Source organism: Myotis daubentonii, chromosome 1 (genome assembly GCF_963259705.1).
Source record: "Myotis daubentonii chromosome 1, mMyoDau2.1, whole genome shotgun sequence".
NCBI lineage: Eukaryota > Metazoa > Chordata > Mammalia > Chiroptera > Vespertilionidae > Myotis > Myotis daubentonii.
In genome coordinates, this window is record NC_081840.1 from 95,230,827 (window position 1) to 95,255,557 (window position 24,731).

Genomic DNA, 24,731 nt, shown 5'->3' on the forward strand with positions numbered 1-24,731 from the left:
GTCCAGGGGGTATAGAGATTGCCAATCATGAAAAACCCAAACAGATCCACACCCAGACACATCATAATTAAAATGCCAAAAATTAAAGGCAAAGAAAGAATCTTAAAGGCAGCAAGAAAAAGCAATTTGTTACCTACAAAGGAGATTCTATAAGGCTGTCATCAGAAACTCTACAGGCCAGAAGGGAACAGCATGAAGTATTCAAGGTAATGAAATGCAAGGATCTGAAACCATGATTACTATACTCAGCAAGGCAATCATTCAAAATAGATGGTGAAATAAAGAGCTTCCCAGACAAAAAAAGTTAAGGAGTTTATCACCATCAAACTAGCACTGCAAGAAATGCTAAAGGGATTGCTGTAATTAGAAGAAGAAATAGAAACATCGGTATACAGAATTAAAATGGCAATAAATAAGTACCTACCAATAATAACTTTAACTGTAAATGGATTAAATGCTCCAATCAAAAGAAATAGCGTAGCTGAATGGATACAAAAACATGACCCAACTATATGCTATCTACAAGAGACCACTTCAGAAAAAAAGATGCAAGAGGATGAGAGTGAAGGGATAGAAAAAAATTTTCCATCTAAATAGAAACAAACAAAAAACAACTAGCGAAGCAATACTCATATCTGACAAAATAGACTTCAAAATAAAAACCATCACAAGGACAACAAAGGTCACTACACAGTACTGAAGGGATCAACCCAAGAAGAGGATATAACCCTGGTAAACATATATACACCCAATATAGGAGCACCTAAATATATATTTTTTTAAAAACACCAAAAACTTCTAGAGGACTTTAAGGAAGAGATTGACAACAATACAGTATTAGTAGGGGACTTTAACACCCCACTGACTTCACTGGATATATCTTCCAGATAAAAAATTAACAAAAAAAACAGGTAAAAAACTAACAAGGAAACAGTGACTCTAAATGACATACTTGATTATATGGATTTAATTGATATTTGTAGAACATTTCACCCCAAAGCTGCAGAATATACATTCTTCTCAACTGCACACGGGTCATTCTCAAAGACAGACGACATGTTAGAACATAAGACAAGTCTCTACAAGTTCAAGAAGACTGAAATAATATTAAACATCTCAGATCACAATGAAATGGAATCAGAAATCAACTACAGTAAAAACCCTCTAAAACATTCAAACACATGGAGGCTAAATAGCATGTTATTAAACAATGAATGGATTAACAATGAGATCAAGAAAAAAAAAATTTCCTAGAAACAAATGAAAATAAACACACAACAACCCAAGATTTCTGGGACATAGCAAAAGCAGTCCTAAGAGGGAAGTTCATAGTACCACACCTCAAAAAAACAAGAAAAATTGCCTGGCCGGCATGGCCCAGTGGTTGAATGTTGACCTATGAATCAGGAGGTCATGGTTCATTTCTCTACCAGGGCATATGCCCAGATTGTAGGCTTGATCCCCAGTGGGGGATGTGCAGGAAGCAGACAATCAATGATTCTCTCTCATTATTGATGTTTCTCTCTCTCTCCCCTTCTCCCTTCCTTTCTGAAATCAATAAAAATATTTTTTAAAAAAACAAGGAACATTTACAATAAACTATTTCGCCCTACAACTTAAAGAATTAGGAAGAGAACAACATGAAAAGCCCAGAGTGAGTAGAAGGAAGGAAATAATAAAAAATTAGAGCAGAAATAAATGACATAGAGGCTTAAAAGATAATTTTAAAAATCAATGAAATCAAGAGCTGGGTTCATTGAAGTGATAAACAAGATTGATGAACCTTTAGCAAGACTTATCAAAAAACAAAGAGAAAAACTGTGGTACCTCTACACAATGGAATACTACACTGCTGTAAAAAAGAAAGAATTCTTACCATTTGCAACAGCATGGATGGACCTGGAGAGCATTATGCTAAGTGAAATAATCCAGTTAGAGAAAGATAAATATCATATGCGCTCACTCATTTGTGGAACATAATGAACAACATAAACTGATGAACAAAAATAGATCCAGAGTCATAGAAACATTGAACTGACTGTCAAGCCTGGGAGGGAAGGTGGGGGTGGGATGGGTGGGGTGAGGAGGGTAAGAGATCAACCAAAGGGCTTGTATGCATATATATAAGCATAACCAATGGACACAGACAATAGGGGTGCGAGGGCCTGTGCTGGGGGGTGGGAGCAGCTAGGGAGAAATGGGGGAAAAAGGAGACATATTTAATACTTTAAACAATAAAGAATTTAAATTTAAAAAAAGAAACAAAGAGAGAGGACCCAAATAAGTAAAATCAGAAACTAAAGTGATGAAGTACAACTGACACCACAGAAATAAAAAGGAACTACTATGTAAGAAACTACTATCAACAACTATATGCCAATAAGCTGGACAATGTGGATGAAATAGAAAAATTCCTAAAAAAATACAATTTTCCAAAACTGAATCAGGAAGAATCATAAAATCTGAATAGGCCAATAACAACGGAAGAAACAGAAGCAATAATTAAAAAAACTCCCAGGAGACAAAAGCCCTGGTTTGGATGGGTTCATAGGGGAGTTTTACCAAACCTTCAAAGAACAATTAACACCTCTTTCTCAAACTACTGGTATTCCCCAAAAAAATTCAAACGGAAGGAACTCTTCCAACCTCTTTTTCTGAGGCCAGCATTATCCTAATTCCAAGTTAGATAAAGACACCACAAAGAAAGAGAATTACAGGCCAATATACCTGATGAACATAAATACTGAAATCTTCAACAAAATATTAACAAATCAGATTCAGCAATACATTAAAAGATCATATACCATGACCAAGTGAGATTTATTCCAGGGATGCAAGGCTGTTACAAAATTCACAAATCAATAAATGTGATACATTACATAAACAAATTGAAAGACAAAAATCATATGATCTCATATCAATAGTCGCAAAAAAAGCATTCAACAAAATCCAACGTCCATTTTTTATATAAAATTTTCAACAAAGTGGGAATAGAGGAATCATATCTCAGCATAATAAATGCCACATATGACAAACTTACAGCCAATGTCATACTCAATGGGCAAAAACTAAAACCATTTCCCCAAAGAACAGGAACAAGACAAGGATGTCCGCTTTCATCACTTTTTTTGACAAAGTACTAGAAGTCTTAGTCACAGGAATCAGACAAGAAGAAATAAAAGGTATCCCAATTGGAAAGGAGGAAGTAAAACTGCCATTATTTGCAGATTACATGACACTGTACACAGAAAACATTAAAGACTGCTAGATTTAATAAATGAATTTGGCAAGGTAGCAGGATATAAAATTAACACCCAGAAATCAATGGCATTTTTATGTACAATAAACTCTCAGAAAGAGAAACTAAAACAGTAATTTAGCACTGCAAAAACAACAAAGATACCTAGGAATAAACTTAACACTAGATTGCCCAAGGAAGTCATTTTGACTGCTTTTTAATTTCAATTAGAAAAACAATTATGTATATAAGGACACAATGTCTTAGAATTTTGTGACTTTTTGTACAACATATAAATGCGTTTATTAATAACTAGAGGCCCGGTGCACAAAAATTTGTGCACTTGGGGGGGGGTCCCTCAGCCCGGCCTGTGCCCTCTCACAATCTGGGACCCCTTGGGGGATGACCACCTGCTGGCTTAGGCCCGCTCCCTGGGGGATTGGGCCTAAGCTGGCCGTCAGACATCCCTCTGGCAGCCCAGGAGCCCTCAGGGGATGTCCACTTGCCAGCTGGGAGCAGGCCTAAGCTGCAGTCGGACATCCTTAGCGCTGCTGAGGAGGCGGGAGAGGCTCCCACCACCACCGCTGTACTGGCAGCTGTCAGCCTGGCTTGTGGCTGAGCAGAGCTCCCCCTGTGGGAGCACACTCACCACCAGGGGGCATCTCCTGCATTGAGCATCTGCCCCCTGGTGGTCAGTGTGTGTCATAGTGACCAGTCATTCCCAGTCGTTCTGCTATTAAGGTCAATTTGCATATTACCCTTTTATTATAGAGGAGTGCCTGGCCAGCCTGGGTGAGGGGCTGATGGCTGTTTGCAAGCTGGCCATAGCCCCTTCAGGGTGGGGGGTCCTGCTGGGATGCCTGGCCAGTCTGGGTGAGGAGCTGAGGGCCGTTTTCAGGCTGGCTAAGCCCCCATGAGGGTGTGACCAGCCTGGGTGAGGGGCTGATGGCTGTTTGCAGGCTGGCCACAGCCGCCAGCCACTCAAGCTCCCAGTGGAAGCTGGCTAGAAATAGGTATCTGGGATTTATTTGTCTTCTATAATTGAAACTTTGTGGCCATGAGCAGAGGCCACAGACAGCTCAGGGCAGGCGGGAAGCTTGGCTTCCTCCATCGCCCAGGCAACCAAGCCTCCTGCTTGCTCCAGCTCCGTGGCTGCCGGCCACCATCTTGGTTGGGTTAATTTGCATATACCCACTCTGATTGGCTGGTGGGCGTGGTTTAGGACATAGCGAAGGTACGGTCAATTAGCATCTTTGTCTTTTATTAGTGTAGATTGTAGTTACCTCCCCCTCCTTCATTTCCGGTATATATATATGTGTTATACCTATATTGCCCAAAAGCAGTCATTTTGACGGCTTGGGGAAATTTTAAATAATCAAATGACTCTTATTATTGAATTGAGTAAATTTCTTATATGACCAGTTCGGCTCTGTATTGAAATAACAGTTTTCATTTTTTTTCGATTACCGTCACATGATAACATACAAGTACATGATAAATTGTTGATACTTGATAAATTGCAGTTGCTCAATAAGCTAAACTAGTCCTTGTTATTCGAATCTTTATGCAGTGATACTTGTTCTAATAAGTTGTTTATTTTATTTCTTTTGCACCCTAAATTCATGAAAGAAATGTCAAATAGAAGTGAGTTATTGGAAAAGCTAAGGAACATAAGTGAAGAGTGCTCCGATATTATTCTTTCACAATGCAGTCATTTTGACTGCTTTTGGGCAATATAGGTATATACTAAGTTTCAGTCTTTCTAGTGTTAACCAAGGAGGTAAAAGACCTGTACTCAGAAAACTATAGGACATTATAAAAGAAAATAGTGGAAGATACAAACAAATGGAAAGTATATATCATGTTCATGGATTGGTAGAATTAACATAATTAAAATGTCCATACTAACCAAAGCAATCTATAGATTCAACACAATCCTTATTGAAATACCAACGGTATATTTCACAGATCTAGAACAAATGTTCAAAAAATGTATATGGAACCAAAAAAGACCCCAAGTAGCCTCAGCAATCTTGAGAATGAAGAACAAAGTTGGAGGGATCACAATATCAGACATCAAACTATGCTGCAAAGCTATTGTAATCAAAATAGCCTGGTACTGTCACAAGAACAGGTATATAGATCAATGAAACAGAACAGAGAACCCAGAAATCAACCTAAGCCCTGATGCTCAATTAATATTTGACAAAGGAAGCAAGAGCATATGATGGAGTAAAGACAGTCTCTTCAATAAATAGTGCTGGGAAAATTGAACAGGAACATGCAAAAAAAAAAATAACAAAACACACAAAAAAGAAACTAGACCACCAACTTACACCATACACCAGAATAAATTCAAAATGGATAAAAGACTTAAATGTAAGGGTGAATGGGTGGGTGGGAAGAGATCAACCAAAGAACTTGTATACATATATACATAATCCATGGGCATAGTAGACAATAGAGTGATCAAGGCCTGGAGTGGGAGCCGGGGATGGGCTAGAAGTGGTCAATGGAGGAAAAAAAGGGGGACATATCTAATACTTTCAACTATAAAGATTTAAAATAAATAAACCAATAAAAATATAAATTAATTAAATATGCAAGTAGGAATCCATTAAATTCTATCTCACTATTAACTGCCCTGTATACTGTATATATCATTCTTATATTCAGCATAATTGGGGTTAATTTTAGGGCTCAGAGCATCTGAAGGAAAATCGTGTTTGCACTAGAAGTAAAATCCAAGGTTAATTCCCTCTTGTCCTTCCCTCTGTGAATATAAAGGTCTCAATCCTGAAAGATGGATATCCTGAGAAGTGGGGAGTACAAAAAGGTCATCTCTTAACTTTAAACTGAATACTCTCATTTTGAAAGTTCCCAAAGCTTGTTGATGATAAGTAAGGATTTGGATTTGAAAGAAAGGGGTACAAAAGCATTTATCTTTGTAAAGGAGATAAAAATCTGTTTTAAAGTGAGTTTGTTTTTACCATGTGAGGAGTTTCTCTTCCTTCAGATCTTTTTTCTTTTAAATATATATATACTAGAGGCCCAGTGCATGAAATTCGTGCACTTGGGGAGGGTTCCTCAGCCCAGCCTGCGCCCTCTTGCAGTCTGGGAGCCCTTGGGGGATGTCCAACTGACAGCTTAGGCCTGCTCCCCACCATCAGTCGGACATCTTTAGTACTGCCGCAGAGGTGGGAGAGGTTCCCACCACTGCCGCTTGCTCACCAGCTGTGAGCCCAGCTTCTGGCTGAGCAGTGCTTTCCCTGTGGGAGTGCACTGACCACTAGGGGGCAGCTCCTGCACTGAGCATCTGCCCCCTTATAGTCAGTGCACATCATAGCAGTTGGTCATTCCGCTGTTCAGTCGATTTGCATATTAGTCTTTTATAATATAGATTTTATTATATCGTGTACTCGGGGACTAGGGGGGGTCCCTCAGCCCAGATTGCGAGAGGGCACAGGCCAGGCCAAGGGACCCCACCAGTGCAGGATTGGGGCTGGGGAAGGACGTGGGAGGTTGGCCAGCTGGGGAGGGACCGCAGGAGGGCTCCAGGGCATGTCCAGCCCACCTCACTCAGTCCTGACTGGCTGGACCCCAGCAGCAAGCTAACCTACTGGTCAGAGCGTCTGCCCCCTGGTAGTCAGTGCACATCATAGCGACTGGTCAACCAGTTGACAGTCTGCTCTCTCGTGCTCAGTGCATGTCATAGCAAGCGGTTGAGTAGCCTTACATATCATTAGCACATGATGCTTTGATTGGTTGTTCTGCCATTCAGTCTATTTGCATATTACCCTTTTATTATACAGGCTGTATATTTTATTGTTGATAGTATTACAGATGTCTACTATTTCTATCCCTCCACTTTACTTCTCTCTGGTCTTTTGAACTGAAAAACAGCAGGCCCTGCCTAAGTTTGTCAATTCCCTGGGTCTAAGCAGCCATGTTATCAGCTACAGTGAGATTCTCTTCACTGCTGTGGATAATGCTCTATATTTGTGCAAAATTTAAGATGATTAAAAATTAAATGCCATTTCACAAAGCAAGTATTCCAAAACATCAAGCTAGTTAACCCAAAATAACGTGATAAGATCTTCCTTAAAGGGAAGGAAGTTGGGGCAAAGCCAGCCAACCAAAGTACATCAAAGCATTAAAGGAAACCATAACTCACCAAAGTGAGACTTCTGGAGCGAGAACTGCTACTTCGACTCTCCAAGCTGCCCCCTCTGCTCAGGTCACTGAGCCTGCAGCTGGGTGACAAATCAGAGTCCATCTCTGAAGAGTCTGATTTCTGGTGGTTTACTGGCATCCCCACATAAATGTCGGCCAGTGGCTTGATCACAAGAAGAGGGGAAGGGGCCAGTGTTCCATTCTGACGTCGTGAATCACTTCTAGAGAAACCAAGCACAAGCAACAAGGGTTAGTGAACCTAAGGAGTAAATGCCTTATTCTCCAAATGAAAAGCTCAGCATGAGTAAGAGTCATCTAGACTTAGGGCCTCAACCATTAAGGCAAGGATAATTAGGAACCCCTAAGTCAACTAGTTTGGTGATGCTCATTTTCATTTCTCCTTTACATCCTCTCCATTATCAAGATGTAAGAATTATTATTTTTTTAAAATATATTTTATTGATTTTTTACAGAGAGGAAGGGCGAGAGATAGAGAGTTAGAAACATCGATGAGAGAGAATCATCGATCAGCTGCCTCCTGCACATCTCCTACCGGGGATGTGCCCGCAACCCAGGTACATGCCCTTGACCGGAATCGAACCTGGGACCTTTCAGTCCGCAGGCTGACGCTCTATCCACTGAGCCAAACCGGTTTTGGCTGTAAGAATTATTTTTAAGGAAAGACAGATGTACTAAAAATTGCTTTGGTGCAGATGATTTGATAGAATAATGTGCTGGCACCTTCCTCTGCACTTAGGCTCTGTACTTTCATGCTCAGAGTCAAGTTCTCTCTGTGTGGCTTATTAATTCTAGTCTTTTCTGCTTCAGACACCACAAAAACTATAGCTCCTTTTCCAGCTTCACGACAGTTTAGAGTTTAGGTGAAGTGACAAGAGTTATAAATTACTAATGCAAGTTTGGTTGACTTCCCCAAGATTCTAGACTTCTTTGGAAGCCATATGCTATTTTAATTTCTACATAAAATATTGAGGTCCCATAATTTAATAATATCAGGAAGTTCATGTTTTTACTTTCAGGAAGAAAGACACTGAAACTGTCCCCTATAAGCCCCTCAATTTCACACAGTCCACTGACTCTTTTTTAAAAATTTAATATATTGGGTAACATCTATCTACATAAAAGCCTAAGCGACCATCGCAACCAAACGGACAACTAAACAGGCTGCGTGGGGCAACCAGGCTGGCAGGGGGGTTAGTGAGGGACGACCAAATGACCAAGCAGCAGGCTGCATGAGGCAACATGGCCGGCAGGGGGGTTAGTGAGGGGTGACCAAACAACCGAGCAGTAGTCTGCATGGGACGACCCGGCCAGCAGGGGGTTATGTGGGACGACTGAGCAGAAGGCTGCGTGGGGCAACCAGGCCGGCAGGCGGGGCAGTTGGGGGCAACCAGGCCAGTGGGGGGGCAATTAGGCCGGCAGGCAGAGGCAGTTAGGGGCGACCAGGCCAGCAGGGTGGGGGCAGGTAGGGGCAATCAGGCAGGCAGGCAGGTAAGTGGTTAGGAGCCAGCGGTCCAGGATTGTGAGAGGGATGTCCGAGGATCGGGCCCAAACCGGCAGTCAGTCATCCCCTGAGGGGTCCTGGATTGGAGGGTGCAGGCTGGGCTGAGGGGATCCTCCCCCACCCTGCACAAATTTCGTGCACTGGGCCTCTAGTTGGTTAATAAAATTATACAGGTATCAGGTATACAATTCTACAATACATCACTTATGTATTGTATTGTGTATTTACCCCCATAAGTCAAGTCTCCTTCTAGCGCCATTTATCCCCCACTTTACCTTCTTCCACCTCCCACCACCTCCCTATCCTCTGGCAATTGCCATACTGTTGTCTGAGTCTACTAGTCTTTCTTTTCTTTTTCTTTTTTTGAAACTGGGATCCTTCAGTCTGCAGGCCAACACTCTATTCACTGAGCCAAACCATCTAGGGATTTTCTTTACTTTTTAAAAAAATAAAGTACAAGCACATTGAAAGTTCGCTTTTTTTAAAAAACTGATTTTAGAGAGAGGAGGGGGAGAGAAAGAAACATCAGTTGCCTCCTGCACTTGCCCCCAGGGATCAAACTGCAACCTGGGTATGTGCCCTGACTGAATATTGAACCCACCACCTTTTGGTGTACACGATGACACTCCAACCAATTGAGCCACACCAGACAGAGTGCGTCTTCTTTTTTCTTTGCTTAATTCCTTCATCCTTCTCACCCAGCCCCTAACAAACTCCAACCCCAGCCAGTTGATTGTATTCATGAGTCTGTCTCCACTTTGTTTGCTAGTTTGTTTTGTTAATTAGATTCCACATATAAATGGAATTATATATGGTACTTGTCTTTCTCTGACTGGTTTATTTCACTTAGCATAATACTCTCCAGGCCCATCCATGCTGTCACAAAAGGCAAGATTTCCTTCTTTTTTTTATGGCTAAATAGTATTCCATTGTGTAAATGTACCACAGCTTTTTCCCCCTTTTCTTTTATATATATGCTAGAGGCCCAATAAACGAAATTCGTGCCAGAGTAGGCCTTTCTTCCCCTTGCTGCTGGCATTGGCTTCCCCCTGGCACTGGGGACCGGGGCTTCCCTCGCAGCCCTGGCTTCGTCTGGAACGTCCTGTGGTCTAATTAGCATATTATGCTTTTATTATTATATATATTACTAGAGGCCCGGTGCACAAAAACTTGTGCACTCGGCGGAGGGGGGGTCCCTCAGCCCGGCCTGTGCCCTCTCGCAGTCTGGGACCCCTCGGGAGATAACGACCTGCTGGCTTAGGCCTGCTCCCGGGTGGCAGAGGGCAGGCCCAATCCCTAGGTGCAGCCCCTGGTCGGGCTCAGAGCAGGGCCGATTGGGGAGTTGGGGTGCCTTCCCCTGTCATGCACAGAGCAGGGCAGATTGGGAGGTTGCGATGCCACCCTCAGTCACGCTCAGGGTAGGGCCAATTGGGGGGTTGGGGCACCGCCCCCTGTCACACTCAAGGCAGGGTCGATGGTGAGGTTGCGGTGCCACCCCCTGTCACGCACAGAGCAGGGCCAATCAGGGGGTTGGGGCACTGCCCCCGTCACACACAGAGCAGGGCCCATCAGGGGTTTGGGGCACCGCCCTCTATCACCCACAGAGCAGGGCCGGGGAGGTTATGGCTCTACCCCATCACACACAGAGCAGGGCCCGTGGTGGTGGTGGGGGTTGGGACCCCACCCCCTGTCACACACAGAGCCGCAGGGCGATCAGGGGGTTTGGGTGCTGCCCCCTGTCACGCTGATCCCGGTGCTGGGAGGCATATTACCCTTTTACTATATAGGGTAGAGGCCTGGTGCATGGGTGGGGCTGGCTGGTTTGCCCTGAAGGGTGTCCTGGATCAGGGTGGGGGTTCCCACTGGGGTGCCTGGCCAGTCTGGGTGAGGGGCTGAGGACTGTTTTCAGGCTGGGGGTGACTGAAGTTCCCAACCGCTCCTTTTTTCCTTTTTTTCTTTTTTTATTCTGGGCCAGCTTTACCTTGAGGCTTGGCTCCAGCTCTTAGGCCTCCCCGGCTGAAAGTAGGTTTCTGGCCTTTGCTTACAATGTTGCAAATCTGCTGGCTGAAGTCCTGCAGTATTTGTTACAATGTTTCTTAAACTGCCTGCTCAGAGGCCTGCAGCCACAGGCAGGGAACGCTGGTTTCCTCCCACGATCCTCCGTCACTGAGGCAACCAAGCCTCATGTTAGTTTCAAGCTGCCTGGCTGCTGGCCACTATCTTGGCTGACAGTTAATTTGCATATCTCGCTGATTAGCCAATGAAAAGGGTAGCTTCTCTTTTATTAGTGTAGATTGATTTCAGAGAGGAAGGGAGAGAGAGAGAGAGAGAAATATCAATGAGAGAGAATCATTGACCAGCTGCCTCCTGCGTGCTTGTTGAGTAAGACTCCCTTCCACATTCTGCATGGAGTAGGGTTCGGTATCTGAAAGAGGAGCCGCACAACAAATGAGAGAAAAAGACAGGAGATAATTTTGCAATATTGGGGGACCAGGCAGGAAAGTCCCGAAGGACTTTCTCTGATGCTCAGGCCGCTCCAATCTTTTATTGATCTGGAGTAGCCCTTAGGGTAAGGAGGTTTCAATGACACACAGATCAGCAGACAATTTCCAGGAATAGACAAAGTATCTGATTAGCTCATCAATAGATTTCCTCGAGTATCTGATTAACAATAATCAACAAGGATCTACATAAGTATCTAAGGAATTAAGTGAACTAAGGTGGGGATGCTTCAACTATTATTACCTAAATTAACTGGGTGGTTCACAGTTCTGACCTTTGCTAGAACTTCAAAGGTTACTAGCTTTTGGGGGGTCTCTGTCTAAACTCAGCTAGTGAAGACAATGAATGGACTCCGGCACATGCTCCCAACTGGGGTTTGAGCCTGCAACCCAGGCATATGTCCCAACTGAGATTCAACCCATGACCTCCTGGTTCATAGGTCAATGTTCAACCACTGAGCTACACCAGCCAGGCTGTACCACAGCTTTTTTATCCACTCATCTACTGATGGACACTTGCCCTGCTTCCAAATCTTGGCTATTGTAAATAATGCTGCAATAAACATAGGGGTGCATATATATATTCTTTCAAATTAGTGTTTCAGTTTTCTTTGGATATATTCCCACAGGTGGAATTGCTGGTCATAAGGCAGTCCCATTTTTCAGTTTTAGAGGTACTGCTTCCCAGAGTGGCTGCACCAGTCTGCATTCCCACCCACAGTGCATGAGGTTTCCCTTTCCTCCACATCCTCACCTAACACTTGTTTGTCGATTTCTTGATGTTAGCCATTCTGACAGGAGTGAGGTGCTATCTCTTTGTGGTCTTAATTTGCATTTTCTGATGATTAGTAATGAAGAGCATCCTTTCATATGTCTATTGTCCATCTGTATGTCTTCTTTGGAGAAGTGTCTATTCAGGTCATTTGCCCATTTCTTAATTGGATTATTTGGATCTTTTTTTCAGTGTTGAGTTTATAAGTTCCTTACAAATTTTGAATATTAAGTCCTTATCAGCTGTATTGGTGAATATATTCTCCCATTCAGTGTGTTGTCTTTTCATTTTTTTGATGGTTTCCTTTGCTGTGCAAAACTTTTTAGTTTGATGAAGTTCCATTTGTTCATTTTTTCCCTTGCCCAAGGAGATATATCAGAAAAAATATTGCTATGAGAAATGTCCCAAGATTTTACTGCCTATGTTTTCTCTTAGGATTTTTATGGTTCCAAGTATAAAATTTAAGTTTTAATCCATTTGAGTTTATTCTTGTGTGTGTGGTCTTAGAAGGTGATCTAGTTTCACTTTTTGTACATATCTTTCCAATTTTCCCAACACTATTTATTGAATAGTCAGTCCTCTGACTCTTTTAATAGGAGATCAATTCAGCCTCTGAACAACAGACAATTGATTTCAACAAAACCTTCTAGAAGACCAAAGAAGACTAATAGAAAATAAGCCTCCTGTGGATTACATATGACCTGATACTATGGCAAGTGAACTAAACTGAAAATACTGCCAGGATGCCTTATGAGCCTCTTTAAGGATACTGAGGGGTACGTGAGGTAAAATAACCATGGGTACAATTTAGTGTGTGTATGTGTGCATATGGGATTGTGCTCATATGTGTATTAACTTTTAATAAAAATATGACTAATTATGGAGAAAGCCCATTCAGTACTGCATACCTTTCAGAGGACCTTGTCATTTAAGACCACTGTGAAATCTTCTCAGAGAAACCCTGAAAACATTAGAACAGATTAAAAAAGAAACTATTCCCTACTCCATTTCTCATCATTTTTTTCAGATGTATCAGCACAAGTCACATGGCAATTTAAGAGCAAGGCGAGGGAACAGAACATTCTGAGCATATATACTTTCTATAAGTTGCCATTATTCCCAATGGTTAAAAAAAAAAAAAAAAAGACTTAAGAAAATGTTAAAAGTTTAAAATTTGTTTACTAATAAGAAAGCCTAAGCAATACACAGACTTTATATAAGCCACCTACACAGCCAATAATATGCAACTCAGAAGTTAAGATCCTTGGTGAAACTCACCACAGTGTTCAGTCTTGTAAGTTAAATGCCTGTAATGAATCTAGAATACACACAGACACACACACCACACACACAGTGGACATAAAAGTGACAGTGACACTGGTGACAGTGGCCGGTGACAAAGCAAGGCAAATGCAGATGAGGATGTCATCGCTACATCCTTGGGACCCGTGATTAGCTTCAGCCCAAGAAAAGTGGGAAGACAAATGCAGAGAGGACAAGCCAATGTTTAGATTCCTTCTGGTCTGTAGATTCCTTCCCACTGACTCAGCTCTAATTCATTCATAGATTAAGTAAATCATTGCTCCAAGGAAAGTAGGGGGTTGAGGGACAGTAAGTCTTTCCCTCACACAACAGTGAGATGAAAGACAGGGAAGTGAATACCCATTCACCTACACAATGAAGGAACCCGGTGGAACCACCTAATGGGTGGGAAAGGGTTTGGAGCTTGGCTACAGGTCAGTGCAGTCAGAGCCACACTAAGGCCCTCACAGCGTGGTTGCAGGGCGGTAATTTACCACACCATTTAAGAGCACACCATTTTCTTGTGTTCCTATAATTTTAAAAGTTATTCTGTCACTGTAAAACGGTGGTTCTCAACCTTCTGGCCCTTTAAATACAGTTCCTCATGTTGTGACCCAACCATAAAATTATTTCGTTGCTACTTCATAACTGTAATGTTGCTACTGTTATGAATTGTAATGTAAATATCTGATATGCAGGATGGTCTTAGGCGACCCCTGTGAAAGGGTCGTTCGACCGCCAAAGGGGTCGCGACCCACAGGTTGAGAACCGCTGTTTAAGGAATGGAGAACTAGGGGCTCCCAAGTCCTAGTTCCCAGGAACTCAGAATATAGAATTCTATGGGAGGTCCACTGTGGAGAGAGCAGAGTTTTCTGAAAGGGAAGGGCAAGGAAGCAGCCTTCTTCTCTGCTCTGCCCTGGAAAGGGAATGTGATGAGAAAAAGAAGCAGGGGACAAGGAGCAGATGGGTCTGACAGCAGTGACCACAGCTGTGAGTCTATGAAGGTCATTACCACTTTAAATATTTAGTCTCAAGGAATAACTCTCTGGGTCTGCAAATAGTGCACGTTGTAAAAAGTGGGACTCGGGTCAGACACAGATGAAGAAACTGACTTTTACCAGGAGAGCAGAACAAGTATCACTAAGAAGTCATGACAAAGCTAACACAACAGGAGCAGAAATGTGAACCACACACGTGTGTTTTTCTATTTATTCTCTTCTACTTCCTGTGTTTATTTCTCTTTATTTACCAGTAACATCTTTTTTTTGTTGGGGAGTAGGGGGAGGGGTAAAGTCTGGTTTATCCATTGAGCAGAGAATAAGAGAAGGTGTCAAGAGATCTGCAGTCTTAGTAAATCTACATCTCCCAAGCATGGCTGGTCAGGAGGCAGCAGCTGTCCAATCTGAAGGTGCTGGGGGATCAGGTTGGGCGGAGGTTAGTGAGATCAGCGAACCCTCTGAAGTGAGTACACTGAAGCCAAGAAAGGAATGAATGCAGCTCTTCTTTTTCATCTTCCCCTGGACATTCCTGAAAGACTTGGAATGACCTGGATGGTATGCATAAAGCCCTCCTGCCACCATCACCTCACTCCATCTAAGTTCCAAACAGCCACAATCAGGTCTACAGAGCAGCCCAAATAACTAAGTCTTTCCATCATTCACCTGAAAATTCTGGTTCTGGCCAAACCCCAGGGCTGAGTTATGTTAGGCAAAGATCTGCCCGCAGGCACAGTGGCTGTCAGCTTCCACACACAAAGCCACCTTTGACTCCTCCCTTATCCCCCCCTCACAATCAACCGCTACAAAGCCCTGTTGCTTCTTCTGGTGCAATGTCAGTTGTATCCACGCCTTTTCTGGTGCCACCAATTCAGCACCGTTACACCACATGTCTGCATTACTGAGACAGTCATCTAGATCTCCTCGAATTTTCACTCTTCTCTGTACTTTTCCTTTATTCTTCGGCTGGATTAATCTTGAAATACCACTTTGAGGTCACCACTCTCCTACAAGCAATCACCTTTCGCCCACTCCCCATAGGCTTCAGAATCAAAGTTTCATGCAATTAATCAGTATTTGCTTCAATTTGAGTGCTAGCTTCCTTTCTAGACTAAGCATATTCTTTTGCTTACTTGTTTTCCTGCTTCACACTGGGTAAATTCTAGGTAATTAATTCTGCCACATGGGGCCAACTGTAATGGAAAACGACTGTGTAAACCGTAGTCAGTGCCATCGTGGGGACAATGGCAGCACAGAGGACGGTGTGCAAAGCTTCCTGAGAGGGCTCAGAGGCTTCGCAGAAAGGTGACAACGAGGCTAAGCCCTACAAGATGTTTCAGATGTAAGGAGGCTGCTAATTAAACAAACTGCGATCGGCACTCCAAACAGATAAAAAGAACAAGCAAAGGCCGGGCTCCTGAGTCCTAGTTCCCAGGAACTGAAAATAGAGAATTCCATGGGAGGTTCACTGTGGAGAGAGCATTTTCATGGTTTCACTTTTCATATTTAAATATCTGATCCAACTTGAATTTATTTTAGAGTAGAGACTTACTTCCCTATCCCTAAGCCAAGAAAGTTTCCTAATTACCCAAATGCCAAACATTGAAAAATTCGTCTTTCCACAGTCTTGAAATGCTAAATGTTATATTATACTAAATATTTATGTCTTAGATTCTATTTCTGAATTTCCTAGTCTGCTCCACTGATCTTTCTATTCATTAGGACTCAAAAATGCAAATCTTAAGGTGAAAATTTCAATAGATCTACCTATATAAAAATTAAGGATATCACAGACAATGTTAACAGAAAAGTGGCAGGCTGGTAGAGGAGTTTACTGTGGCTAAGAAAATGAATTGATAGCTAGAATACATAAAAAACTCTTGAAAATCAACAAGAAAGACAGGAAACTCATTAGAAAAAAGGAACAAGAACTATGATTAAGCATATATGAGAGAGAAAACCCAAGTGACTAAACAAAAGAAGTCCAAGTTAAAAGGATGTGGTAAAATTGGAACCCCATGTACTACTGTTGAGTGTTAAACTAATACAACCATTCTCTAGACTAATCTGACACTAGTTACTGAAATTAAACATGTCCTGTGAGCCCCCAATCCCACTGCTCTGTCTACTCCAGAGGAAATCTCTCTCAGGAAAGGAGGGTAACACTTGCAAGGTTGGTTATAGTGTTGCTTGCTGCAGAGCAGTGCTGGCAGCAACCTAGGTTCATAACCCACTACGAACTCTAATAACAAGTAGAAACCTGATAAATGCTTTTACTGTGGAATACCGTGCATCAGTTGGGAGCAATCAAATGGACAATGGCATGCACAGATATTAATATGTGTTGAGTGAAAAGTTGTAATTGTATTCTTAGCACAATTCCACTTATATAAATTTAAAACAGACATAACACTGTATTGTACATCCATACCCAGGAACATATGCCACTGGGTGAGTGGGGTGCGCCACTTGATTATACCATAGTATCATCTGGTCTGTTATTCACTGAAGGCCTCCTGTTTGTCACGCACCTGACTCCTATTGCTGGAAAAATGGAAAAGGATGATTTGGGTTTGAAGAATAATTACTTATTAGATCATTTTATCACCTGGGAACCTTTGAAGGGCCCAGTATCTAAGAAGATGATATAGGACTGATCAGTTCTAATTTAATGAGGAAAAAGAGAAGACAATCTAAATACTGGGGGCACTTTCAGATGGAAGTGCTGACAGTGGCATGGTTTTAATAGGGAGAGAAAGAAGCCATGAAGATGAACTTTTCTCGGATCACAAGTGAGCTAAAACTTTGCCGGGGAAAGATTGACCCGATCCAATTTATGGAAGAATCTAAGCTGGAACTATAAATGGATTCCCTCACATTCAACTATAAGGCTTGGTACCTTCTAGGTGGGGGGAAGGAAATCATATCCTGTAAGACTTAGATTCCCAACAGGCAGGCTAAACAAAATCACAGGGGTGATTATTGTCTATGCTAATTCTGAACATGAATAGGAAACTTATCCACCTTAACCAAGTGATGTGGAACTAATTTTGCTTAGCATGTCTGTAATACACTTTAAAAGAGAACTCTCCAACTCATTGCCAAGGTAAACTCTTCACAAAAGAGAATATCCAGGTGCGAATCCTAGGATTCTGAACCCCATGGACACCATGATACAGGTTTTTAGGGCCTCATCCCTGTCTAGTCACCCACTATTAACCACAGTGCTAAGGTACAGGCAGCAGAAGCACAGCTTAGCTGGGAAAGGGGTAGAAATAAGCTTCTTAAAAATCTCCCCCGTCTCCTTCCCATGTCAGACTCTATACTAGGGCTGGATCAATGCTCCACCTAAGCCCTACCCTTTGATCTCTCATTCTCTCCTACTTCCATTCACAGGAATTTTATGAAGACTTGTTGCCAAATCTACAAAAACAACCTTGGACAGAAACTATCTTTAAAGCTATACCGTAAGAAACCCTAACAACCAAGTCATTATTAAAAAAAGATAGGTGTTTCTTAACCTTTAAGAACATTAAAAATGAAGGAGTTTTACAGTGGAATTGTTTCTGAGCCATGAATGGGCTTTTTCATATGGTTAAGCAGTGGGTGGAAATAAAGAGAATGACCATCTTTGGTGAAAAGTACAAACTCTTTGATGAAATAGTCAGTGAACACAAAATACTAACATTTTTGGCCTTAATGCTAGTAGCTCTAGACAACATATGTTCATCTCAACATGTATTGATGTGATAGGCACTTTGCTCTGATTTACTTAAACAAAGAAGAAACTTTTATAGTTTCTCCCTGGTTCTGTGTTAATTCCTGTGACATGTGTTGACAAAAATGAATTTTATAATAAGAAATTAACTAGGTGATGGAACTATAAATTATGCCAATACGCTTTTATATTGTTTTAATAGAGGCCTGGTGCACAAAATTCGTGCACCCTCTCCAATCTGGGACCCCTCGGGAGATGTCTGACTGCCGGTTTAGGCCTGATCCCACAGTCGGACATCCCTCTTGCATTCCAGGACTGCTGACCCCTAACTGCTCACCTGCCTGCCTGCCTGCCTGATCGGCCCTAACTGCTCACCTGCCGGCCTGTCTGGTCGCCCCAACTGCTCTCCCCTGCCAGCCCGGTCGCCCCTAACTGCTCTCCCCTGCCAGCCTGGTCGCCCCTAACTGCTCTGCCCTGCCGGCCTGGTCTCCCCTAACTGCTCTCCCCTGCCAGCCTGGTCACCCCTAACTGCTCTCCCCTGCCGGCTTGGTCTCCCCTAACTGCTCTCCCCTGCCAGCCTGGTCACCCCTAACTGCTCTCCCCTGTTGGCCTGATTGCCCCTAACCACCTCTGCCTTGGCCTCTGCCACCGTTGCTTTGTCAGGAAGGACGCCTGGAAGATGTCTGGTCTAATTAGCATATTACCCTTTTATGAGTATAGATTAACCCAATTCATAAGTTAAAAGGAAACTGAGTACTGAAGTTCTTTCTTTATATTATTCACCTTTGATCAGGGCTTTCAAAACATTCTTGACTAAATTAACCATTTCATTTCTCACCTAAAAATAATTTATAGATAATCTCCATAAAAATGAGTTTAGTCTAGTTATCACAGCACATCTGATAATTCTGAGCAAAACTCAGTTCAAGCTCCAATTTATACATGAAGTACAGTCTCTGTAACCTTCCATCCCTCACTGTACTAAAGATGCACAAATAGATATGCGTACTCTACTGGCTGACCCAGTAGAGAGATACAAGTAGTTGTTGGTCCTGTAGTTAATTTTCTTCCAAGTTTTCTATTGTCCAAAACTTTGCTAAAAATAAAACAAATGTTCAGTCCAACATTCACCAGTGAATTTCAAGTAGTACTTAAATAATCTCTTTAACATCCTGGATTACTTTTGATACCACAGGCCTGACAAAGTTGGCACTTTTCATTTTCCTAATCAATGCTTCCAGGGAACCTATCTGTAAGAACAGAGGGCTTGGCTTTAAGTGACTCTTTAGAATCTGCCTTAACCTCATCTCTTCAACCTTACTTTCCACAATATAAATCCTTTCTCCATTCTGGTGCCCTGAACGTTCTGCTCAGCTGTGAGCCACATTGTGACTGCTTCCTCTGTCACTCTCCTCTCAGTCTTCAAAGCCTGTCTCAAAAACTGTGCCAGATCTTGTCAAACCTTCCTTCACAGTGCTCCTCTTCACTGACCTTGATCATCACATCTGGTTTCTTATGCATGTAATTTTTTTTTTCTCAATTAGACTATAAGCTCCTTGTAGGCAAAGCTCTCTCTCTTTTAATGTAGCCACAGGATTTTGGAAAATATTTGTCACAAAATATAGACTTAATTATCCATTACAAAAACAAAATTTATATTTTAAAATTCTAAAACCATCTTATTTTCATAAAAAAATTAGAGTCCTTTAAATAGACCTCTGATCTAAAAGGAAAGCTTAAACACTTAGGAGTGTTTCGAACATGTTCATATTGCTGTGGTGACCATCCTTTATCCTTTATCCCCTATATTGCATATAGAGGCCAAATCCTTCAAATTTAGGAGAAATTACTCTCATTTAATCTATGGATTTCAATCAAGGGCAAGTGGGAAACAGAAGGTGGGGAGAGGCGGGGGGCAACTTTAAATACAGCCATAGAAAAGACACTTCACTTAGCTTCACAAATAATAATATGTGAAAAAACTGGTACCAATAAAAAACTGGTACACCAGCCCCACTAAACCAATAATGCTCCAAATGTTAACATGTAATAAATATCACTATGAATGCATGGCCGTGTACATCTGCAGATGCAACCCATGGCCAAAATTAACTTCAAAAATGGATCTCCACACAAATAAGCTGAAGTAAAATAAACATGTAGTAACTTTTCTTTAGATTGGGCTGTTTCTCAAAGTCAAGAAACCAAAAACCTTGGAAAGAAAAAAATGCTTCCAAAATTATTTAGTAGGCAAACTAGCAAACTAGGACTGTCTTCCTGCACTGCAAATAAAAGGGAAATCCACCTCAGCTTGAGGCTGGCTGGTGCTGGGAAGGTTGGGAGTGCAGAGTTAGTTTTGTTCTGGAGTTTTCAAATGTTGATGTGCTTAATGGTTTAGCATCTGCTTCATGATGTTGCCTTTTCTCTGATTGGATTTTTTCTTTTCTTCTGAAATGCCTTCAGTAAGAATTTAGGACCTTAAGCTCTAACTGGCACTAAAGGGTATTAAATACAATTAAACACTTTAAAGGCTAGTAATTTTACTTCTCCAGAGCAATTACCATGCTTTCATTTAGATTTTTTTTAAAGCTCTTTCTGAACAACGTAGAAAAACAAGGTTATTTCAGACTGTCTCAACTGTGAATAGTTTCAACTATTAATAGGAGGCAGTATTTTCCTCAGGGCCATACACCACATGAAAGTAATTGATTCGCCTACACTAAGCAAACAAGTTCAGGATAGAGGCCTTGCCTCGGCAGGCTGGTTCGCAGGCCCTGAGGGAAGAAGTCTCCTACTACCAGTTTTCTATCTATCATTGAAGAGAAAATGTGGAAATTAGATTTTCCTAACGTAGAACCTCACCTGAAAACAACCTGGCTAGATTTCAGTTTAGTACCTGGTAACAAAACCTATGACCCAGGAGGAAGCAAACAGACAAACACTACCAAGGGGAAAACCTAGTTCTATTGGATGAAATGTTTGCAAAGATAGACCCTTCAAAATTTTATTCTTAGCTCATTTAAAAAAATGACATTCTACATGCCAATTGCATTTCTGGATTCTTTGGCAAATTAAAAAAAGAAGAATATTCCAGTTTCGGTTGTTCTGTTGTTAAACAAGTTTGTGTGCTTTCTCTTTATTTATTCAGCAAAAACTACGAGAGCTCCCATTAAGTGCTGCTTTGGTGAGATAAAATGTAGTACTTCTTACTTAGAAGTAATAATTATACCTTATTGTTTTATAATGTTGTTGTTTTTCTGAGAAGCTCCAAATTCTTAGCTAAATTTTTCATTCATTGTCAAATAAAAACAAAGCTGACTTAGAGCATGTTCCTTTAGCATTGGAATTTATAAACCCTGGTCAGACTGGAAGCAGACATCTTACTTATGTATCTTATCTCAAAGTGAACAGATTTAAATCCAAGCCAGGGAATGCGCAGCTCACACAAGACCTGCTGGGTCAATCCACTGCATCAAACTTTAATCTTATCTTCCAAAATCTCTTTGCTAGCCCTGTTCGGGGAAAGGGAATAAGAACATTTAACCTGTGGATGTGTATACAGGGCTCCCTTCTCCTCAGACTCTTCTTAGATACTCCCTGGAAACCTAGTAACAACTAGCTCAAATTACTCATTTCAAATCCAGGCCTTTGGGCACAAACTCATATCCCAATTTTAATAGAGAGGAAGAGATAAGAGATTTTTCAGTACTTTTTCAAGAAATGGGGACAACCAAACGTTTGTTGAAAAACCTGGATGACTCCAACTAAGAGTTAAGATGATACTAATATCAGAAATTCAAGGACTTCAAGGACTGCCTATTAACCACTCTGGGAGAAAACACAACCTTTCAGTAGCTCAACAGTGGAGTCTGACAATTACTTAAGTCATGACAAAGGCCTCTAGGTAAACTTCACACCTTGGAAAACCAAAGGAAAACCAACATCCTGATGAAATGAGAATTAGCTGAGAAATACTATAAAAACCGTATATTTTTATGTGAATTTTCAAGTTCACTATTTTTAAAAATTATTTAAAATTATAATTGGCATACCATATTAGTTTTAGATGTACAACACAGTGATTTATATATCTTGCAAAAGTGACCACCACAATAAATCTAGTACCCATCAGACACCAGGCATAATTATGATGTTACTGACTATATTCACTATGCTATACTGTACATCCCCATGACACTAACTTTATAACTGGCAGTTTGTACTTAATCCCCTTCACCATTTTTGCCCATTTTGCTCCCCACCCTCACCAAATTTGGTAACCATCAATTTATTCTCTGTATCTAGGAATTTGTTCCTATTTCATTTGCTTGTTCTTTTTTGGAGGGTTCCACATAAAAATGAAATCATATGGTATTTGTCTTTCTATGTCTGACTTATTTCACTTAGCATAATATCCTTTAGGCCCATTCATGTTGTCATAAATTGAAAGATTTCATTCCACTTTATGGCTGAGTAATATTCCAGTGTATATATGTACCACATCTTCCTTATTCATTAATCTATTGATGGACACTTAGGTTACTCCCATATCTTGGCTATTATAAACAATGCTGCAGTGAATATAGGGGTGCAGATAACTTTTTGAACTAGTGTTTTGTATTTCTTGAGATAAATACCCAGAAATGGGACTGCTGGGTCATAAGGTAGTTCTATTTTTAATATTTTGAGGAACTGCTACTGCATTCCATAGTGGCTGCACCATTTTACAATCCCACCAACAGTACATGAGGGTTCCCTTTTCTCCTCATCCTCACCAACACTTGTTCTTTGTTAAAATTGTGATAATAGCCATTCTGACAGATGTGAGGTGATCTGCATTTCCCTGATGACTAGTGATGTTGAGCATCTTTATATGTACCTCTATGTCCTCTTTGGAGAAGTGTCTATATAGGTCCCTGCCCATTTTTAAAAAATATATATTTTTTATTGATTTTAGAGAGGAAGGAAGAGGGAGAGATAGAAACATCAATGATGAGAGCGAATCATTGCTCGGCTGCTTCCTCCACGATCAAGCCTGCAACCCAGACATATGCTCTGGGAATCAAACCACGACCTCCTGGCTCATAGGATGACGCTCAGCCACTGAGCCATGCCAGCCAGGCTACCCATTTTTTAATTAGATTGTTTTTTTGATGTTGAGTTGTATGAATTCTTTATCTATTTTGCATATTAACCTCTTATCAGATGTATCATTTGCTAATATCTTCTCCCATTCAATAAGTTGCCATTGCATTTTGTTGGTGGTTTCCTTCACAATTATTAGATTGAATAATGTAAAGCTGTCATTTGTGTAGTTCAAAAATAGTTTAAGATCAGTAATTTTATATAGTTAACTTAATGTTTTGGCATTGAACTGATAATTAACACTGTAAAAGAGCGAAGTGTTTCTTGAGATGAAATTTTGATTTTAATATGGTTTTACTAGAGGCCCGATGCATGAAATTCAGCCCAGCCTGTGCCCTCGCACAGTCCGGGACCCCTTGCTCCTTACAGCTCAACTCACTGCTCCTTAGAGCTGCCATGGAGGTGGGAGAGGCTCCCACCACCGCTGCTGCGCTTGCCAGCTGTGAGCCCTGCTTCTGGCTGAGCGGTGCTCCCCGTGTGGGAGTGCACTGACCACCAGGGGTCAGCTCCTGCCTTGAGCGTCTGCCCCCTGGTGGTCAGTGAGCATCATAGTGACCGGTCATTCTGGTTGTTCTGCCGTAATGGTTGCTTAGGCTTTTATTATATAGATTACGTGTTGATACTAAAATATTTTCCTCAGAAGATATCGCTAAAATCATAATAGAGATCAATAGAAAGAAAAGTCTAATATACATAATATTTTCCTCATACACATTTTAAATATATATGACTCATAAAGTGAAGTTGTCTGCATTAGCAGGAGCTCAATCGGTACATTCACTGGTTTCCAGTGAGTGTGTGGTACAAGTTAGCATATGAGGAAAGTGAGGTCCAATGCCTGCAAGTTGATTTGGCAAGTCAGAAAGAACTGGATCTATCCTAGGTCATTAGCTCTCCACTCTAGAATAAAATAAAAGTTTTAAAAACTTTTTTGCACCAAAACTTCTATTTGACATTTTTGGTGCCCTCCCCTTGTTTGTACCATCTTATCTTCAACTTTCTGTACTCCCTTCCACAACCATGATCATCGCACTCAACTTCAAGTTATTCCTTCATATACAAATGTCTACTGCACAGTAAACCAATACAAATCTGCTATCACAACCCTGCACATAAACCTTCAGTGCTGAATGTCCCAAAGTCAAGGCTAAAGTCTTCATCATGATAATCAAAGCCACACCTCTACCATTTGAATTTTCCACTATCCTCCCCTTGAGGCCCAGCTCCAATGCTACATTCTCCAACAGATGTTCTGACACCTATGCAAGAAAGTATCTCTGTCCTCTGCTCCCAAAAGACTTGTGGGCCTCCGGGATCAACTCATATTTGACATTTATTTTCTCTCCTTTACTAGATCATAGCTTC

The 24,731-nt window shown here is 41.4% G+C and overlaps 1 protein-coding gene across 2 annotated transcripts in view; it reads right to left on the bottom strand.

Moving 5' to 3' along the window:
• PROSER2 (proline and serine rich 2) overlaps window positions 1-24,731 on the bottom strand; it is a 47,710-nt gene that overhangs the window by 17,133 nt on the left and 5,846 nt on the right. The window contains exons 2-3 of one of the 2 annotated variants that reach the window (XM_059711331.1): window positions 13,115-13,167; window positions 7,413-7,632 (exon numbers count right to left, since the gene is read on the bottom strand). In XM_059711331.1, the coding sequence (XP_059567314.1) occupies window positions 7,413-7,632; window positions 13,115-13,134 (240 nt within the window). In that variant the 5' untranslated portion in view covers window positions 13,135-13,167. The remainder of the gene's footprint in view (window positions 1-7,412; window positions 7,633-13,114; window positions 13,168-24,731) is intronic. The other variant, XM_059711339.1, reaches the window with a different exon arrangement.